General features: G+C 46.8%; 1 protein-coding gene across 2 annotated transcripts; it reads left to right on the plus strand.

Annotated features, from left to right (window-relative positions):
- The first annotated feature begins 341 nt into the window (after positions 1–341).
- Positions 342–19,116, plus strand: LOC134339176 (dynein light chain Tctex-type 1). 2 transcript variants are annotated; one of them, XM_063035562.1, is made up of 5 exons: positions 346–678; positions 2,245–2,286; positions 2,378–2,501; positions 10,740–10,817; positions 18,852–19,112. In XM_063035562.1, exons 1-5 carry the CDS (start codon positions 652–654, stop codon positions 18,920–18,922), a joined length of 342 nt encoding a protein of 113 aa, XP_062891632.1. In that variant the 5' UTR covers positions 346–651; the 3' UTR covers positions 18,923–19,112. The 2 variants fall into 2 exon arrangements, with proteins under 2 accessions (XP_062891633.1, XP_062891632.1); XM_063035563.1 differs by lacking the exon at positions 2,245–2,286 and having other exon boundaries at positions 342–678; positions 18,852–19,116.
- Positions 19,117–21,348: the final 2,232 nt, after the last annotated feature.

Below are 21,348 nucleotides of genomic sequence, written 5' to 3' on the forward strand. Positions count from 1 at the left end.
GCTTATGTCGAAATCCCTGTCAAAAAGACTATTGTCTCTAGTCTTTTCCCACCAGCTTCCCTGGCAGCACGATCCAAGCAGCTACCACTCTCTGTGTAAAATACAAACACATGAAATTGTGCGGGTGCTGGAAATGTAAAGCAAAGCGGAACTCAGCAGGTCAAGCCACATCAATGGAGAGGAACAACCCGTCGACATTCCGGGCCAAGACCCCTCAGGACTGGAAAGTCCTCTGTGTTCACAAAACTCTGTATAAAATACCAATCTTAAACTTCCCCTCTCTCACTTTAAAAAGTTTTGCACTACATTATTTGGCATTTCCACCCCGGGGGGAGGGGGAAAGCTCCATCTATGCCTCTCAGGTCCGAGTCTCCGCCGGCTTCAGGTGGTGACATGGTCTTTTGTCTGCAATGGCACGTTGTTTGATAGGGTCCCTCCTTCAGCTCGGTTAAGTGCCGGTGGATAGTTTTATTTCCCCACTCCCGAAACCCCTACCGCCAACGGCCCGACGGCCCCGCCGGCGCCTCGGTTTGGTCGGGAGGAGCGGCCAGCCCGCGGGCACTGGTTCCCCGGCCGCGCCCCTCCCCCGCCCGGCCCGGCCTTAGCGATCCGCTTTGTTGTGGCAACAGCGGCTCCCGGGCAGCGCCAGTTATGGATGACTTTCAGCAGGCGGAGGAGGTAAAAACAGAAACAAAAAACATTTTGTATATTTCTTTTCCGGGGAACTTTAACGCGTGTGCGGGCTCGAAACACGAAGGCAGGCTGCCTTTTAAAGAGTGGGACGGGCGTTGTTCCCGCCTGCACCGCGCCCTGGTCGCCCGTCCCGGGCTAAAATACCGGGGCGGAGGGCGACTGCCGGCCTCGCCTCCACGGTGAGGCCGATCCAGGGGGTGTGGGTGTGGGGGAGGGCGAGTACTTTTATGGTCTCCACAGAATTACTCCTTTCTTTGTGTTTCCATGAAATCGGAGTGGCGGAGGTGGGAATTGAACTTGCGGCCGGGCCCCCGCCTTGTTCGTGCGATGATATGGTCTTTGTGTTCTCCCCTGGTAGGCAAGACCCTCGGGGGCGAGGGTAAGGGTGACCTGCCTCCCTCGGGCTTTGGGGGCCCTGAGAGGGAACCACGGACTCGGACGGGAGAGTGGGCTGAGGGGATGGTCAGGGAGATGACCCCCACCCCTTCAAGCCATTCGGCCCGTCGAGTCTGCCCCGCCAGCCCATAATGGCTGCTTTATTAAATCACTGCACCCGATTCTTTTGTGTTCTCCCTGACTAACCCAGAACTTACCAAACTCCATGCGGGGGGCTGGGGCTTGGTGTCAGACAGCAGGCCAGATCAAAGTACAGCTGCTTCCCTTTGACCATTGTCGTCTTGAACAGACCGCAAAACCCTACCCTCTACACTTTTATTTTAGCAAAATCTAGGACCACTTTGCACTAACAAGGACCTTTTTTGTTCCAATTGTGTTTTCTTGTGTTTTGCTTCTGAATGCTGCTTACATGATAAGGGCTGTTTCAAAGTAATTTTTTTTAATCCAACTACATATATGTCGCCATATACAGACTTGAGATTCATTTTCTTCCAGGCATACTCAATAAATCCAAAGAATAATAACCATAACAGAATTTTCTGGAAGTTTTCCTTTACACCTGTACAAACATGTATGTATGTGTGTACTCTGCTTTGACTTTGACCATGTCCATGCCGATCTGAGTTAGTCACTTTTGCCCGCCTTGGGTTCATATCCCTCTAAACCAGGGGTTCCCAACCTGGGGTCCGTGAATTTGGACGGGAAACTCTTTAGCCAGAGGGTGTGAATCTGCGGAGGCCAAGCTATTGAGCATATTCAAAGCGGAGGTTGATGACGAGCAAGATTTTCAAGGTACGAGAAGGCAGGGGAATGGGGTTGGGAGGGCAAAATAAATCAGCCTTGATGGAATGGCAGAGCAGACCTGATGGGCTGAATGGCCTAATTCTGCTCCTATGTCGTATGGAGAGTTGGAGCTCACCTCACCTTTAACGCCCATATTGACAGGAACGGATAATAAAATGCCTTCCTGGACCTTCTCAAGGTTGTAAGACAATAACCTTCGTTATACGTTGAGGTGCACCTTCATGGTGGTACAAATGTTCCTGTACAGCAAGCATCAGAGTGGAGGGGTCTGTGCTCCACAAATAGGATTTGCATTGTTTCCAGACTAATTAAACATACATTATGATAATCCATTTCATTCCCATATTCCAGGCTGCCTTTGTTGTTGATGATGTGAGCACCATCATCAAAGAGGTGAGTGTTTCGATTCCATTTCTACGTCGCTTTTTCCACGTGCGGCTGATGCTTCTCATTTGACTGATGCTTTCCCGGTTGGTACCTCCAGGCAGTGGAAAACACGATCGGAGGGAATGCCTATCAACACAACAAGGTGAACCAGTGGACAGCCTCCGTGGTAGAGCAATGTCTGGTCCAGCTCACCAAATTGGCCAAGCCTTTTAAATACATTGGTGAGTTTTCATTTTCTGTCTTGGTTTGTGGACATACTTCCAAGTCGGGATGGTAAGAGGCGTTTGTTAGAGTTTTATCCCAACAGTACAGCCCCTTCGGCCCATCATATTGTACCAACCCTTTAACCAAGATGAATCTAACCCCTTGCTCCGACATCATCATTACGTGTCATATTGTATGACAAGGGTGATCATGGTTTTCCATCTGTTGTTCTTATTCTTTACTCTATCCATGACCATGATTGTTCTGGGCAAATTTTTTTTCTAAAGAAGCAGTTTACCGTTGCTGCCTTCTGGACAAGATTGGATGACCCCAGCCATTATCAATACTCTTCAGAGGTTGTCTATCTGGTGTCAGTAGTTGTATAACCAGGACGTGATATGCACCAACTGCCCATATGACCATCCACCACCTGTTCCCGTGGCTTCATGTGACCCTGATCTGGGGGCTAAGCAAATGCTACACCTTGCCCAAGGGTGACTTGCAGGCTAGCAGAGGAATGGGGCACCTTACCTTTGGTGGAGACATATGTCCACCCTGCCAACCATCCCTCCCATATGGTTCCCCTATTTTTCTTTATCCCATGTGCCTATCTATGGCTAGACACCCTGCAGGACGATAAACAAGACCTGTCAAAGGGCGGATGAAGCCTCTGTTAGGGTCAACGGCCATCTAGCAAACACGTACCGTGAAGTGCGGAAAGGGCACCCCTTGCATCGAAACTTGGGTTTGGCCATTCGCTGCAACTTCCCCCCCCCAGCCGTCTTAGACCCCACCATGCCGCTGGATCTGGGAGGAGATGTCGAGAATGTGGGTCTGGACCTGTGCAACCCCCTACCCACCTAAAATCCACTCACGCACACGCTGTTCCTTTCTGAGGAGTGGGGAACCACCCCACTAACTGACTGAAAGGAACCACCATCATCCTATGGGATGGATAGCCAGAGAGAGAGAGATCTATGAGTCAGTTAAGTATCTTTAATGTATTTGCCTCTACCAACACCACTGGCACTGCATTCCAAGCACTTACCAACATCTGTGTAAAAAAAGACCCACCTCTGACAACACCCATATAATCTCCTCCAATAACCTTAAAATTTTGCTCCTTGTATTAGTCATTTCTGCTCTGGGGAAGAGTCTCTGGCTGTCCATTCTATCTATGCCCCTTATCATCTTGTACACCTCTATCAGGTGATTTCCTGTACCCCCCCCATCCTTACTCCACAGAAAAGCCCCAGCTTGCTCAAACTACCCACATCCCCTCTCATATCTAGGGAGTGGGAAGTGCAGAATCAAATATCGTTGTGATGATTGTACGTTCTAGTATCAATTCTTTGGTGACAATAAAGTATAAAGTAAAAGTATAAAGTATAAGAGATGCTCTGTAACCCAGGCAGCATCTTGGTAAATCTCCTCTGCACCCTCTCTAAAGCTTCTTATAATGAAGCAACCAGAACCAAACACAAAACTCCAAGTGTGGTCTAACCAGAGTTTTATAGAGCTGCACTGTTATCTTGGACTCACACTCCTGACTAATGAAGGCCAACACACCGTTAGTCTTGCGAGATCATGGATCTGCGCCTGGAAAGTCATCACTCTCCAGGGCGCAGGCCTGGGCAAGGTTGTATGGAAGACCAGCAGTTGCCCATGCTTCAAGTCTTCCCTCTCCACGACACCAATGTTGTCCAAGGGAAGGGCATTAGGACCCATACAGCTTAGCACCGGTGTCGCCGCAGAGCAGTGTGTGATTAAGTGCCTTGCTCAAGGACACAACACGCTGCCTCGCCTGGGGCTCGAACTCATGACCTTCAGGTCGCTAGTCGAATGCCTTAACCACTTGGCCACGTGCCCACACGCCATATGCCTTCTTAACCACCCTCTCAACTTGTACAGCAACATTGAGGAATCTATGTACATGCACCCCAAGATATCTCTGTTCCTCCACACTGCTAAGAATTCTGCTGTTAACCCTGTACTCTGCCTGTAGGTTTGAAGGAACGCTTATGGTGGCATCATCATGCCCATGCTGTCTTGCCTTCCTTGGTGTTAGGGATCCCGGATAATGTGAGGGACTGTTGAAGAAGTCATAGTGGGTTGCTCCAATGCCTTGTGTAACAGGTGATCTCTACCTCCATACCATTCTTGGTGGTTGAGTTGTCAACCTTCCAACATTGTTAACAGTGTATATGTGTGGGAAAGTGGAGAGCGTTCCATTGAACTCCTGCCATCTGTCCAGAAGATCCTTGTGAAGTGTAGCCAGTCACCACAATTTCTTTATTCTTTGTCCATATCAGATTCTAGTTAAGTTAACCCTCTGTACATTGTTGATGATTACATAGAAACCCTACCGCACAATACAGGCCCTTCGGCCCACAATGCTGTGCCAAACGTGTCCTGACTTTAGAAGTTACCTTGGGTATAGAGACATAGATTGTACTGTCAAATTTGATGATTACTGATTACTACCATTTAGAACACAGGACACCACAGCGCAGGAACTGGCCATTCAGCCCACAATGTTGTGCTGAACCAATCAAATTAGCAACCAAGTGGCCAGCCAAGCTCTTCCTTTCTGCCTACACAAGGTCCATATCCTCCCATTTTCCTCACATTCATGCGCTTGTCTGAACGTGTCTTAAAAGTCCCAAACATATCTGCCTCTACCACCACCCCAGGCACCAACCACTCTGCTTTTTTTTAAAAAAAAAACCTAGCCCCTCACATCCCCCTTGAACCTAACCCCTCTCACCTTTAATACATGCCCTCTGGTATTAGACATTTTACCCCCGGGAAACAGACACTCTCTGTCCACTCTATCCATGCCTCTCATAATCTTATAAACCTCTATCAGATCTCCCCTCGGTCGCTGGCACTCCAGAGAAAACAACCCAAGATTGTCAAACCTCTCGTTATAGCACATGCCCTCTAATCCAGGTAGCGTTCTCCTCTGCACCCTCTCCAAAGCCTCGACATCTTTCCCTTAATGGGGTGACCGGTGCTGTATTTGATACTCCAGATGCAGCCTAACTAGAATTCTACAAAGCTGCAGCATAACTTCCTGACATTTGAATTCAAAGTCTCAACTAATAAAGGCAAGTTTGCCATATGTCCTCTTAACCACCCTGTCAAACCACGTAGCCACTTTCAGAGAACCATGAACTTGGACCTCAAGATCCATCTGCTCCTCAGTGTTGTTAAGGGTCTTGCCTGGATTGGAATCACCAGTGCCCTCGAACAGAAAGGACTACAAAAAGTAGTAGATATGGCCCAGTCCATCACTGATGAAGCTCTTCCACCACTGAGCACATCTACGCGGAGTGCCATTACAGAAAAGCAGCATCCATCATCAACGACCCCCATCACCCAGGCCGTGCTCTCTTCACACTGCTGCCATCAGGACGAAGGTACAGGAGCCTCAGGACCCACACCACCAGGTTCAGGAACAGTTATCACCCCTCAACCATTGGGCTTTTTGAGCAAGAGAGGATAACTTCACTCATCTCATCACCGAACTGTTCCTATAACCTATGGAGTCACTTTCAAGGACTCTTCATCTCATGTTTTTGATAGTTATTGTTTATTTACTAATATTATCACTTTTTTTCTTTTTGTACATATATTTGCAGTTTGTTGTCTTTTCCACATTGGCTGTTTGTCCGTCCTGTTAAGTGCAACTTTTCATTGATTATATTCTGTTTCTTGCATTATCTGTGAATGCCTTCAAGAAAATGAATCTCAGGGTTGTACATGATGATGAATTTACTTTGAATTTACGTTGAACTTTGAACCAATTTTCATATCATCTGCAAACTTATTAACCCATCTGATTTACAGTTTCATTGAGGTCATCAGGAACAGCAGACACCCCAGTACACAACCCTGTGGGACAACCCTAATCATAGGCCTCCAGCTAGAACAAGTCCCTTTGACCACTACCCTCTGTCTTTTATCAGCAAGCCAGGGGGCAATTTAATTTGTACAAGGCAAAAAATATCAGAGGGCTAGTAGCTCTGATCTCATCTCTATATTGATTCAAATTATTTACTTGAGATGGTTTAATGGTATGGGTGGCAGGGTGGAGATATGTCTCTATCAAAGCAGGTGTAAGGCACTCCCTTGCTGCTAGCCTGCAGGTCACCCTTGGGAAAATTGTAGCACCTGCTCAGCCCCCCCCCCCCACCCGATCACGTGAAGCCTTGGGAGCAGGTGGTGGATGGTCGTACGAGCAGCTGGTACACATCACCAGTCCTAGTTAGGCAACCACTGATGCCAGGCAAACAATCTCTGGAGTATTGATAATGGCAGGGGTCACCTGTCTTGTAAAGATACTAACAAGAGAAAAGCTACAGTTGTTGGAAATCCAAAGCAACACGCACAAAATGCTGGAGGAGCTCAGCAGGCCAGGCAGCATCTATGGAAAAGAGTAAACAGCTGACTTTTCGGACTGAGACCCTTCACCAGGACTGGAAAAGAAGGGGGAATAAGCAGTCGATGTTTCGGGAGTCCTGATGAAGGCCTGCTGAGCTCCTCCAGCAATTTGTGTATGTGTTGTAAAGTTACTGCCCAGAGGAAGGCAATGGCAAACCATTTCTGTAAAAACATTTGCCAAGAACAATCATGGACAAACCATGATTGGCCACGTCACAAAAAGATGATGTCATATGAAACGGCGCATAATGATGATGATGAGTTAAACGGTTCAATCTTTTCATCCAATGTAAATTTTCCAGATGTTCTTCCTTTTTTACCAACAGCTGAATTCTCTCCCATCCCAAAACAATTGGGAATAAGCCTTAGACCCTTACTTTGGCTTTCAAACTATTCAAGGCTTGACACTGACGGTATAGAAGGCCCAACTTTAAGGAATTTAGAAACTGATCTTTTGATTGTAGCAAAATATCTGACCTTGGTGGAATCACCAGCGTCCTTCCCACTGTGCGCTTTGATGTACATCTGATAAAGAAATGAATCTGACACACTGCCTTCAGTAAGTCAGAACATAATGTCAGTGTAAACTCAGAATGGTTACAACAGGAACCATAGCATAATGCTATTACAGCGGCAGTGAACATAGAACATAGAATAGTACAGCACAGTACAGACCCTTCGGCCCACAATGTTGTGCCGACCCTCAGATCCTGCCTCCCATATAACCCCCCCACCTCAAATTCCTCCATATACCTGTCTAGTAGTCTCTTAAATTTCACTTGTGTATCTGCCTCCACCACTGGCTCAGGCAGTACATTCCACGCACCAACCACTCTCTGAGTGAAAAACCTTCCTCTAATATCCCCCTTGAACTTCTCACCCCTTACCTTAAAGCCATGTCCTCTTGTATTGAGCAGTGGTGCCCTGGGGAAGAGGCACTGGCTATCCACTCTATCTATTCCTCTTAATATCTTGTATACCCCTATCATGTCTCCTCTCATCCTCCTTCTCGCCAAAGAGTAAAGCCCTAGCTCCCTTAATCTCTGATTATAATCCATACACTCCAAACCAGGCAGCATCCTTGTAAATCTCCTCTGTACCCTTTCCAATACTTCCACATCCTTCCTATAGTGAGGCAACCAGAACTGGACACAGTACTCCAAGTGTGGCCTAACCAGAGTTTTATAGAGCTGCATCATTACCCCACGACTCTTAAACTTTATCCCTCGATTTATGAAAACTAACACCCCATTAGCTTTCTTAACTACCCTATCTACCTGTGAGGCAACTTTCAGGGATCTGTGAACATGTACCCCCAGATCCCTCAGCTCCTCCACACTACCAAATGTCCTACCATTTACTTTGTACTCTGCCTTGGAGCTTGTCCTTCCAAAGTGTACCACCTCACATTTCTCCGGGTTGAACTCCATCTGCCACTTCTCAGCCCACTTCTGCATCCTATCAATGTCTCTCTGCAATCTTCAACAATCCTCTACACTATCTACAACACCACCAACCTTTGTGTCGTCTGCAAACTTGCCAACCCACCTTTCTACCCCCACATCCAGGTCGGTAGTAAAAATCATGAAAAGTAGAGGTCCCAGAACAGATCCTTGTGGGGCACCACTAGTCATAATCCTCCAATCTGAATGTACTCCCTCCACCATGACCCTCTGCCTTTTGCAGGCAAGCCAATTCCGAATCCACCTGGCCAAACTTTCCTGGATCCCATGCCTTCTGACTTTATGAATAAGCCTACCATGTGGAACCTTGTCAAAAGCCTTACTAAAATCCATGTAGATCACATCCACTGCACTACCCTCATCTATATGCCTGGTCACCTCCTCAAAGAACTCTGTCAGCTTGTTAAGACATGATCTGCCCTTCACAAAGCCATGCTGACTATACTTGATCAGACCATGACTCTCTAAATGCCCATAGATCCTATCTCTAAGAATCTTTTCCAACAGCTTTCCCACCACAGACATAAGGCTCACTGGTCTATAATTACCCGGACTATCCCTACTACCTTTTTTGAACAAGGGGACAACATTCGCCTCCCTCCAATCTTCCGGTACCATTCCCATGGACAACGAGGACATAAAGATCCTAGCCAGAGGCTCAGCAATCTCTTCTCTTGCCTCGTGGAGCAGCCTGGGGAATATTCCGTCAGGCTCCGGGGACTTATCCGTCCTAATGTATTTTAACAACTCCAACACCTCCTCTCCCTTAATATCAACATGCTCCAGAACATCAACCTCACTCATATTGTCCTCACCATCATCAAGTTCCCTCTCATTGGTGAATACCGAAGAGAAGTATTTATTGAGGACCTCGCTCACTTCCACAGCCTCCAGGCACATCTTCCCACCTTTATCTCTAATCGGTCCTACCTTCACTGCTGTCATCCTTTTGTTCTTCACATAATTGAAGAAGGCCTTGGGGTTTTCCTTTACCCTACTCGCCAAGGCCTTCTCATGCCACCTTCTTGCTCTTCTTAGCCCCTTCTTAAGCTCCTTTCTTGCTTCCCTATATTCCTCAATAGACCCATCTGATCCTTGCTTCGTAAAGCTCATGTATGCTGCCTTCTTCCACCTGACTAGATTTTCCACCTCACTTGTCACCCATGGTTTTTTCACCCTACCATTGTTTATCTTCATCACCAGGACAAATTTATCCCTAACATCCTGCAAGAGATCCCTAAACGTCGACCACATGTCCATAGTACATTTCCCTGCAAAAAAATCATCCCAATTTACACCCACAAGTTCTAGCCTTATAGCTTCATAATTTGCCCCTCCCAATTAAAAATTTTCATGTCCTCTCTGATTCTATCCTTTTCCATGATAATGCTAAAGGCCAGGGAGCGGTGGTCACTGTCCCCAGATGCTCACCCACAGAGAGATCTGTGACCTGACCTGGTTTGTTACCTAATACTAGATCTATTATGGCATTCCCCCTCGTCATCAACATACTGTGACAGGAATGCGTCCTGGACACACTTAACAAACTCTGCCCTGTATAAACTTTTGGAACTAATCAGGCGCCAATCAATATTAGGGAAGTTAAAGTCACCACCATGATAACAACCCTGTTATTTTTGCGCCTTTCCAAAATCTGCCTCCCAATCTGCTCCTCTGTATCTCTGTTGTTACCAGGGGGCCTATAGAATACTCCCAATAGAGTAACTGCTCCCTTCCTGTTCCTGACTTCCACCCATACTGACTCAAAAGAGGATCCTGCTACATTACCCACCCTTTCTGTAGCTGTAATAGTATCCCTGACCAGTAATGCCATCCCTCCTCCCCTTTGTCCACCCCTCTCTATCCCTTTTAAAGCACTGAAATCCAGGAATATCGAGAATCCATTCCTGCCCTGGTGCCAGCCAAGTCTCTGTAATGGCCACTATATCATAATTCCACCCAGGTTCACTTTCCGGTGCTGTCTGTGAGGAGTTTGTACGTTCTCCCTGTGACCGCGTGGGTTTCCTCCCACAGTCCAAAGCTGTACCGGTTGATAGGTTAATTGGTCATTATAAGTTGTCCTGTGATTAGGCTAGGGTCAAATTGGGGGATTGCTTGTTGGTGTGGTTCGAAGGGCCAGAAAGCCCTATTCCACACAGTATCTCAATAAAATATAAATGCATTCCTAAAATCGATAAAATTTCATTGATCTGAAGCAGGCTGTGATTTTTCTCTGTCCCCAGACAATGCCTGACCGGCTGAGCATTTCATGCGTTGTTTTAATTCCTGACTGTCTGTGACTGCAGTGGTTTCTGTCGTTCACTATTCTTCTCTTTCCAATTTCAGTGACCTGTGTTATTATGCAGAAGAATGGAGCAGGCTTGCACACCGCCAGCTCCTGTTTCTGGGACAACTCCGTTGACGGTAAGGAAGAGTGAAGTGCCTTTGCTGTTGGCAATCTGTGCACCGAACAATGTGTGGGTGTGTTGATGGTTCAGTACCAACTTGCAGGTCGCTCGGAGCTCTGCGGCGCGTTTATGCCACACTTTAAACTAAATTGCTGAACATGCTTTTTCAATTAGTGCTGGACTTTGGCCAATGACAATGCCTAGCAGCATCCCGACAGACGTAGCGTTTAGCATAATGTTTTACAGCGCCAGCGATCCGGGTTCGATTCCCGCCGCTGTCTGTGAGAAATTTGTCTGTTCACCCCGTGTCTATGTGGATTACGTCCGGATGCTCCGGTTTAGTATCACCAACATAATTTGTTGTCTTTGCAACAGCAGTGCAATGCAGAACTCCCACCTCTCCCAGAAGTTCCGGGAGGCTCCCATATATTAATAGTGGCTCCCTGATGCCCGGAAATTATATACAATATCACGGAAATCAATTTTTTTGAGAGCAAGCAAGAGCGCGTGAGCGACCACGGGAGAGTGAGCGAGAGAGAGTGAGAGCGCGCCATGGCAGAGTGTTCCAAAAAAATATAAACCGTACGTCACCCCAGACTACACTAAAGTGTACCCCTGCCTAATAGGGGTCAAAATAATGACAGTGTTGCTCGCTGCACTGTTTGCAACAGTGACTTTTCTATTGCCCATGGTGGGTTAAGACTGTAAAAGACATGTTGAGGTGAGTTTAACAGGTGTCATTCGTTCATTAGCATAGCGAACGTTATTTAAACTAGCTGGCCAGCTGCTAAGGAGCTACTCTATTGCAGACATCCCACCTCTCCCGGGAGTCTCCCGCAAATTGATGGTGCTACCTCCCTGAAATGAGTTTTTGCAGGGTGGGATGTCTGGTAATGCAATACATGATGATAGAAAAAAACTGAATTACAGTAAGAGTATACATTAAATAGTTAAACTACATAAGTAATGCAAAAAATAGAAATAAGAAAACTAGTGAGGTAGCGATCATGGGCTCAAAATCCAGAGTGAAAGAAGCTGTTCCTGAATCGTTGAGTGTGTGCCTTCAGGCTCCTGTACCTCCTCCCTGATGGTAGCAATGAGAAGAGGGTTTGTCCTGGGTGATGTTGGTCCTTAATGATGGACGCCGCCTTTCTGAGGCATCGCTCCTTGAAGATGTCCTGGATACTACGGAGGCTAGTGCCCGTGATGGAGCTGACTGAGTTTACAACTCTCTGCAGCTTATTTCGATCCTGTGCAGTAGCTCTCCTCTCCCCATACCAGATGGTGATGCAGCCAGTTAGAGTGCCACATTCCAAATAGGTATGGGTTAGGGTTGGTAAACTGTGGGCAAGCAACATTGGCGTCGGAAGCTTGTTGACACTTGCGGGCTGCCCCCAGCACAATCCTCGGACTGTGATGGTTGCTGACGCAAAATAGAAATGTGCGTGTGTTAAATAAAAGCTAATTTCTCCAATTAGGGATTCTTATGCTGGGGATCCACCAACAGATTCCAGGGGGTCCTTGATATGACGGGAAAAAATTTTATTGTTACTAACCTCTAACTGAAAGTACATATACTGTATTGCTATAATCACAAATTAGTTTTAAAAAATAATTTGATAATTTTTACAATATAATCTGTTTCTCTAGTAATCCTCTATATCTATTCAATATTTAAATACTTTATTCTGAGAAGAGTCCACAGTCTTCTTCGGACTGCCAAAGGGGTCCCAGGCATAAAAAAGGTTAAGAACTTCAGTGCTAGATGGGCAAAGGGAGACAGATCGATAAAAGTTGACTCCGGTGTAGGAGGTTACTGATGAAGTAATAACCAAAGGAAGATTTTGCTGTTTCTCAGGACCCGGACCTTGACAAGAATAAGCATTATTATTCGGCCACCACAGTTGCTTTATGCTTTGCCCAGAACTTTGGAATCGGTAAACATCTATTTTATTGTCACGCGTACCGAGGTAGAGTGGAAAAGCATTGTTGTGCAGGTATGGAGACAGATCGTTACAAACGCAAGCACCCTGAGGTACGACAAGGGAAGGATCGACACCAGGGTGCGGCATAACGTGTTACAGTTCCGGAGAAAGTGCGGTGCAGGCAGACAGGAAGGTGGGAGGGCCACAGCAAGGTAGATTGTGAAGTCAAGGGTCAATCTTATCAGACACGAACTCTTGTTTAAGAGTTTGCTAATAGTGAGAAGCTGTCCTTGGGCCTGGTGGTGCATTCTGTCAAAAGCTGAAGACCATCCAGTGGGATCAACTATGCTCCACTTGAACAAGATATCCCAAAGACTCTCCCTCCCTCCCTCTCTCACCCTCACAACCGTGTCCACTTGCCCTTGTAAACCCTCTATTTCATCATTATGTCCAGTGTCCATTTGCCCTTGTAAATCCTCCATTTCATAGAACATAGAATAGTACAGCACAGTACAGGCCCTTCGGCCCACAATGTTGTGCCGACACTCAAACCCTGCCTCCCATATAAGCCCCCAGCTTAAATTCCTCCATATATCTGTCTAGTAGTCTCTTAAACTTCACTTGTGTATCTACCTCCACCACTGACTCAGGCAGTGCATTCCACGCACCAACCACTCTCTGAGTAAAAAACCTTCCTCTAATATCCCCCTTGAACTTCCCACCCCTTACCTTAAAGCCATGTCCTCTTGTATTGAGCAGTGGTGGCCTGGGGAAGAGGCGCTGGCTATCCATTCTATCTATTCCTCTTATTATCTTGTACATCTCTATCATGTCTCCTCTCATCCTCCTTCTCTCCAAAGAGTAAAGCCCCAGCTCCCTTAATCTCTGATCATAATGCATACTCTCTAAACCAGGCAGCATCCTGGTAAATCTCCTCTGTACCCTTTCCAATGCTTCCACATCCTTCCTATAGTGAGGTGACCAGAACTGGACACAGTACTCCAAGTGTGGCCTAACCAGAGTTTTATAGAGCTGCATCATTACATCGCGACTCTTAAACTCTATCCCTTGACTTATGAAAGCTAACACCCCATAAGCTTTCTTAACTACCCTATCCACCTGTGAGGCAATTTTCAGCGATCTGTGGACACGTACCCCCAGATCCCTCTGCTCCTCCACACTACCAAGTATCCTGCCATTTACTTTGTACTCTGCCTTGGAGTTTGTCTTTCCAAAGTGTACCACCTCACATTTCTCCGGGTTGAACTCCATCCGCCACTTCTCAGCCCACTTCTGCATCCTATCAATGTCTCTCTGCAATCTTTGACAATCCTCTACACTATCTACAACACCACCAACCTTTGTGTCGTCTGCAAACTTGCCAACCCACCCTTCTACCCCCGCATCCAGGTCGGTAATAAAAATCATGAAAAGTAGAGGTCCCAGAACAGATTCTTGTGGGGCACCACTAGTCACAATCCTCCAATCTGAATGTACTCCCTCCACCATGACCCTCTGCCTTCTGCAGGCAAGCCAATTCTGAATCTACCTGGCCAAACTTCCCTGGATCCCATGCTTTCTGACTTTCTGAGTAAGCCTACTGTGTGGAACCTTGTCAAATGCCTTACTAAAATCCATATAGATTATATCCACTACACTGCCCTCATCTATACACCTGGTCACCTCCTCAAAGAACTCTATCAGGCTTGTTAGACATGATCTGCCCTTCGCAAAGCTACGCTGACTGTCCCTGATCAGACCATGATTCTCTAAGTGCCCAGAGATCCTATCTCTAAGAATCTTTTCCAACAGCTTTCCCACCACAGACGTAAGGCTCACTGGTCTATAATTACCCGGACTATCCCTACTACCTTTTTTGAACAAGGGGACAACATTTGCCTCCCTCCGATCCTCTGGTACCATTCCCATTCATGATTATGTTCAGTGTCCATTTGCCCTTGTAACCCTCTATTTTATATAGGCTTCCGTTAGTCTCGTGAGACCTTGGATTTGCACCTTGGAAGGTTTCCAGGGCACAGACCTGGTCAAGGTTGTATGTAAGACTGGCAGCTGCCCATGCTGCAAGTCTCCCCTCTCCACGACACCGATGCTGTCCAAGGGAAGGGCACTAGGGCCAATACAGCTTGGCACCGGTGTCGTCGCAGAGCAATGTGTGGTTAAGTGCCTTGCTCAAGGACACAACACGCTGCCTCAGCCGAGGCTCGAACTAGCGACCTTCAGATCACCAGACCAACACCTTAACCACTTGGCCTCGCGCCTATTACATCACTCTACTTCATCATTGTGTGCCATGTCCACTCGCCCTTGTAACCCTATTACAGCAGCAGCTCGCAAATACAGATCCACAATAGGCAGCCTGTTCTGAATTGTCATTGTCTGAGGTGGTGAGGCACAGCAGAGTGCTGAATTGGGAATGATGCTTAATGCCAAATCATACGAGAGGCACAGAGCACTGCCGTGCAGAACAGGCCTTTGGCCCATCTAGTCCATGCTGAAGTGTTACTGTCCCGTCCCATCGACGCACAGCGTTCCAACCCACTCCCTTTCACGTACCTACACAAACTGCTCCTAAATGCTGCAAACCAACCCGCATCCACCGCTTCCACTAGCAGCTCATTCCACACCTTTCACCCCTAACCTACGACCTGCATCTGTCATAGAAAAAACCTTGCACTCGACCTTCGTAAGACCAAGGAGCTGGTTGTGGACTTCAGAAAGGGTAGGAAGGGGGAACACGCACCAATCCTCGTACAGGGATTAGGAGTGGAGAGAGTGAGCAATTTCAAGTTCCTGGGGTGTCAATATCTCTGCGGATCTCACCCGGACCCAACATATCGATGCATCTACAAAGAAGGCACAGCAGCGGCTATATTTCATCAGGAGTTTACGGTGGTTTGGTTGTCACCTAAAACACTTGAAAACTGATACAGATGTACCCTTAGAGCATTCTGACTGGCTGCTTCACTAACTGGTATGGGGGGCTGGGGGGGCTACTGTACAGGATTGAAGCAAGCTGAGAAACTTGTACAATTACTCGGCTCCATCATGGGCACCAGCCTCCGTAGTACCCAGGACAGCTTCAAGGAGCGATGCCTCAGAAAGGTGGCATCCATCATCAAGAACCCCCATCACCCAGATCATGCCCTCTTCTCATTGCTACCATCAGGAAAGAGGTACAGGAGCCTGAAGACACACACACTCAATGATTCAGGAACAGCTTCTTCCCCTCTGCCATCCGATTTCTGAATGGAATTTGAACCCATGAACACTACCTCACCACTTTTTTTTAAATTTCTGTTTTTGTACTACTTATTTTAAGTTAATTATTTATTATACAGATCTTTAATTCAGTTATTTTTCTATATTTATCATGTATTGCATTGTACTGCTGCTGCAATGTTGACAAATTTCACTAGATATGCCAGTGATATTAAACCTGATTCTGATCCTAATTCTGACCTCTAGTTCAAATCTCACCCAACCCCAGTGAAAAAAAATCTTTTTTTTGCATTTATCCTATCTATACCCCTAATAATTTTGTATACCTATTCCAGTCAGATACTGTTTCAGATGCAGGTCACCCTTGGGCAAAGGTGTGGCACCTCCCCACTGATCAGGTGGTGGATGGTCGTACGAGCAGCCGGTGCACATCACAAGTCCTGGGTACGTGACCGCTGACGCCAGGCGGACAATCTCTGTGAAGAGTATTGATAATGGCTGGGGTCACCTGTCTTGTCAAGACACACTGCCCAGAAGGCAATAGCAAACTGCTTCTGTAGAAAAATTTGCCAAGGACAATCATGGTCAAAGACTATGATCACTCACGTCATATGTCACGACACATAAAAGTGATGGCACATAATGATGGCAATGACCCTTAATAACTTTGTAAACTTAATCTTATCACACCCTGCATTGCTCCAGTGGGGTGCACTGTCAGATTATTAGGACTAGGAGTCTGGTTGCCCGTCTGTTCCTCGCCAGCTCCAGATTGTAGAGCTGCACATGATTCCATCTAACCCAACGACATCTGGATGTGTGACAAAGCCCTTCGCTAAATGGCTAGCAGTGGGTAGGGGCTTCAGAGGTTGAGTGTCTGTAGCCAATCACACACACAAGTCCCGCCTGCTTCGTCAGTAAAACCTTTGCCTTTCAAGAGACAGTCAAGATTTGAGATTGAAGTTTGTTTGTCAATTGTACGTGGAAACATACTGTGAAATGTGTCATTTGTGTTAACAACCAACACGCCCGAGGATTTGATGGGGGCAGCCCAAAAGGGTTGGCAGAACAGTCCAGTGCCAACATAGTGTGCCCACAAGGCTCGGCAGAACAGAACAGGCACCAAAACAACAGCGGCAAAAACGCTCCCGCCCCCCCATGCACGTACGCGGTGCTTTAACGCTAGGACAGGCCTTTAGCTGCGGTGGACTGGGGCCTGCAGACGCCGGACTTTGAGCTCCTCCGGCGAGTCTGTGGAGTTTCGCGGGTCCTGCTCTGGCCGGCGGGCCTCAACCTCCGCACTGCGACTCAGGGGAGGTCACAGCTCTGTGCCATCTTGGAAAAGCAGATCTCCCAATGCAGGCAGTTGGGATTGGGGCAGGTGGGCAAAGGACCTGTCTTGGTGCAGTTGTAACACTGTGACTGCAGGACGTTCCTATCTTCCTCACTGCTGAAGTAGTCATTATGCCCGAAACACAACACCAGAACACGGGGAGGGTTTGGTCACGTGCTTTAGTTGTTGACAGATAAACGTCAGCCAGGAAAAACTCCCCAGCAGTCCTTCAGGCAGGGCCTGGGTTTCATGTTTCAGCTGGAATTGAGGCACTCCCTTCTCACTCAACTGGAATATCATTACACACAGCTTCATGAACACAAGAAATTCTGCACATGCTGGAAGTCTTGAGCAACAAACAAAATGCTGGAGGAAATCAGGTCAGGAGGAGGGGTCGTCAACTGTATCTGGTGATCCCAGTGTGGCCCTCCCTATCTCGGTGCTAGAGATTGGGAGACCACTTTGCCAAGTACCTTCGCTCCGTCTGCAACAGACGGGATTTCCTGGTGGCCAACCATTTTATCTCTACTTCCAATTCCCATTCCAACATGTCGGTCCATGGCACCCTGTACTGCCACAAGAAGATCACTCTCAGATTGGAGGAATACCTCATTTTCCGTCTGGGTAACCTCCAACCTGATGGCACGAACATCGGTTTCTCCAATTTCTCCCCTCCCACCTCTCTCTTTTTCTGGCTCCCCCTCTTGCCCCTTCTTGTCCCCTCATCTGCCTATCACCTCCCTCTGGTGCCCCTCTTCCCTTTTCCCATGGTCCATTGTCCTCTCCTATCAGATTCCTTCTCCTTCAGCCCATTACCTTTACCACCGATCATCTCTCAGCTTCTCACTTCGCCCCCCGCCCTTACCTATCACCTTGTACTTCTTCCTCCTCCCTCACAATCTTACTCTGGCTTCTGCCCCCTTCCTTTGCAGTCCTGACGGAGGGGGTCTGCCCGAAATCTCAGCTGTTTATCCCCCTCCATAAACACTGCCTGGCTTGCCGAGTTCCCCCAGCATTTTGTGTGTGTGTTGCTCACAATTTGCCCTCCAGTGGGAGAGTCCGCATTGAACGTTTGACTGCAGTCCTGAGAAGGCTGTCAGCTGAACACTTTATGCCAAAGGGAGACAGATAAACCATCCTACAGAAACCAGAGAAAATCTGCAGATGCTGGAAATCTGAGCAACACACACACAATGCTGGAGGAACTCAACAGGCCAGGCAGCGTCTATAGAAAAAAGTACAGCTGACATTTCGGCCCTAAACGTCGACTGTACTCTTTTCCATAGATGCTGCCTGGCCTGCTGAGTTCCTCCAGCAATTTGTGTGTGTTGCTCGGAGTTCCAGCATCTGCAGATTTTCTCTGGTTTGTGATTGAATTACTATTCTGGGAAGTCTCTTCCAGAGACGCCTACTCTGAAGAAGTTTAGATCTTCCCTTCGATGGGAGTTAAGTGAGCTCACTGCCATCCTATAGGAAGCAGTTTTGAAGCCAATGTGGGCCTTTTGTGCTTCAATTTGTCACATACTCCACTGACTGCTGTTCTCATTTTTAGGAAGTTGCACCGTCCGGTGGGAGAACAAGACCATGTACTGCATCGTTAGCATCTTTGGCCTTGGGATCTAAAACTGGCTTCAGCAACACTCCGATATTACGTGTGGACCACTTCTAAAACTATTTTCAGAATTTTCTTCCTAGTGTCCTATTATCAGAGTTAAATTATCTCTGTCAATCACTTTTGTGAAAGTGGAAAACACAATTATCATATAAAGTGGATGTAACTTAATGAATGACTTACTGGAAATCGTTGTCATACACTTATTGCACTATAAGTACTAACTTTTTAAAAACATTATCAGGGAAATTATCACGTGATGTGCACAGACTTGTGGTCACCCTGCTATAGGAAGGATGTTGTTAAAATGAAGATTATGCAGAAAATTTTTACGAGGTGTTACCGGGATTCGGGGGATAGAGTTATACAGCACTGCAAAAGTCTTGGGTACATAAGTTTATAGCTAGGTGCCTGAGATTCTCGCACAGTGTATTCGTCAATGTGGAGCAGGGAGCGAGTTTGTGAATCTAGCGGGAGCAAAGGATGTTTTGAATGGTGAGGGTGGAGTGCAAGGGGTGGGGTGGGGAGGAAGTGGCAAGAGAGCAGACACACCCAGCCCTGAGACACCAGGCAAGGTCGTTTAATTCCAAACAACTGGTTTATTGATCATTCCAGAATGTCTCTCTGGTGCTTCCTGCTCCCTCCCCTCTCAGTCCACAATAGAGACCCATAGCAGAATCAGGCTTATCATCAGTCACATATGTCATAAAATTTGAGATTTTGTTTTGCAGCAGTACAGTGCAATACATAAAATTGCTACAGTACTGTGCAAAATAGTTAGGCACCCGGGCTATATATATATGTGCCTAAGGCTTGCACAGTACTGTAGGGAGAGGTGAACACCCGAGAACTTTATTCCTTAGAGTGTAGGAGACTGAGAGGTGATCTTAGAAGTGTATAAAATCCTGACTGGGGACAGATAGGGTCAATGAAGATTGTCTTTTTCCCAAAGTTCAAAGAAGTATCAAATTATGCATATATCACTATTTACTACTCTGAAATTTGCTTTCCTGTGGGCATTCACAGTAGAACATACAAATACACAATAGAAATAGAAATACACACATACAAATGAAAAACTACAAAGACTTACAGGCAACCAACGTGCAAAAGACAAACTGTGCAAATATAAAAAAAACAATAATAATGAATAAAAACTGAAATAATTAATAAACTAACCACAGTGAGAGCGAAAGGATAGGAACTCGAGGAATAACTTATTCCCACACAGAAGATGGTACACGTGGCATTTTATTTTTCTTTGAAGGGGAGGGAACATCGACTCAAACCACGAGAGGCCTGCGTCGGGCATTTTCATGCCCTACAGGGCACAGATTGGAAGTCTGTGTGGGGCGTCACTCCTCCAAATCTTCATTTGAAGATCCAGCACAATGAGTTCCTGCTGTCCAGTTAGACCCATGTGACTGATTAACTATACATCTTTACAAGGTGGGAGGAAACCAGAGCCACCGGAGGGAATCTCTACAGACAGCAGTGGAATTGCTGGTGGTGTAACAGCGTTACCATAAGATATCGGAGCAGAATTAGACCATTTGGCCCATCGAGTCTGCTCCACCATTTTATCATGACTGATCCATTCTCCCTCTCAGCCCCAATCTCCTGCCTTCTCCCTGTATCCCTTCATGCCCTGACCAATCAAGAATCCATCAACCTCTGCCTTAACTGTACCCAATGATTTGGCCTCCACAGCTGCCTGAGGCAATGAATTCCACAGATTCACCACTGCCTGGCTAAAGAGGTTCCTCCTCTCCATTCTTAAAGGATGCCCCTCTATTTTGAGGCTGTGTCCTCTGGTCTTAGACCCCCCCCCCCCCGCATCATTGGCAAGATGCTCTCTGTATCTACTCTAACGAGGCCTTTCAACATTCAATAGGTTTCAGTGAGGTCCCCCCCTCATTCTTCTGAATGCCATCAACACTCCTCACATGACGAGCTGATTTTAAAGTTAGGCCGATTGCTATGCTTCCATGCCATCCCAGCTGAGTTGCAAGAGGAGGCAGTTGAGGAACAGGAAAAGCTTTGGGAAGATGGGCTAGACACTTGGATGGGCATCTTGTTCAGCATGCACCGGTTGAGCTGAAGGGCTGGTTTCTGTGCTGTATGACCAGTTATTCTGATTTACAGTATTTGCAGAACCTGGTACCTGCCAATAGCAGAAGGGCATAAGCTTTGCTTCTGTGTGCGAGATCCTTAAATTGATTTACCCAAATGCAAGAACCTTCTGTGTGGCAAATGTGCTCCTAAGGTACACGAAACTGGTTCCAATAAATCGACAAAAGCAGAGCGACTTCAACCTCAGAATCACGTGAGCCAAGTGTCTTTTTGAACAAACGCACACTGAAGATTAATTTTGAAAAACCTTTTTATTGGAAGAAAATCTTAAAACATGAGAAAACCCGCAAATGCTGGAAATCCA

Source organism: Mobula hypostoma, chromosome 28 (assembly GCF_963921235.1).
Source record: "Mobula hypostoma chromosome 28, sMobHyp1.1, whole genome shotgun sequence".
Classification (NCBI taxonomy): domain Eukaryota; kingdom Metazoa; phylum Chordata; class Chondrichthyes; order Myliobatiformes; family Myliobatidae; genus Mobula; species Mobula hypostoma.

Excerpts from the sequence above, each read along its gene's own strand:
- LOC134339176 (XM_063035562.1), top strand. The coding sequence starts at position 652 with ATGGATGACTTTCAGCAGGCGGAGGAG. Across the intron at positions 2,502-10,739 it reads CAAGCCTTTTAAATACATTG|TGACCTGTGTTATTATGCAG; the intron begins GTGAGTTTTCAT and ends TTCCAATTTCAG. Across the intron at positions 10,818-18,851 it reads CTGGGACAACTCCGTTGACG|GAAGTTGCACCGTCCGGTGG; the intron begins GTAAGGAAGAGT and ends TCTCATTTTTAG.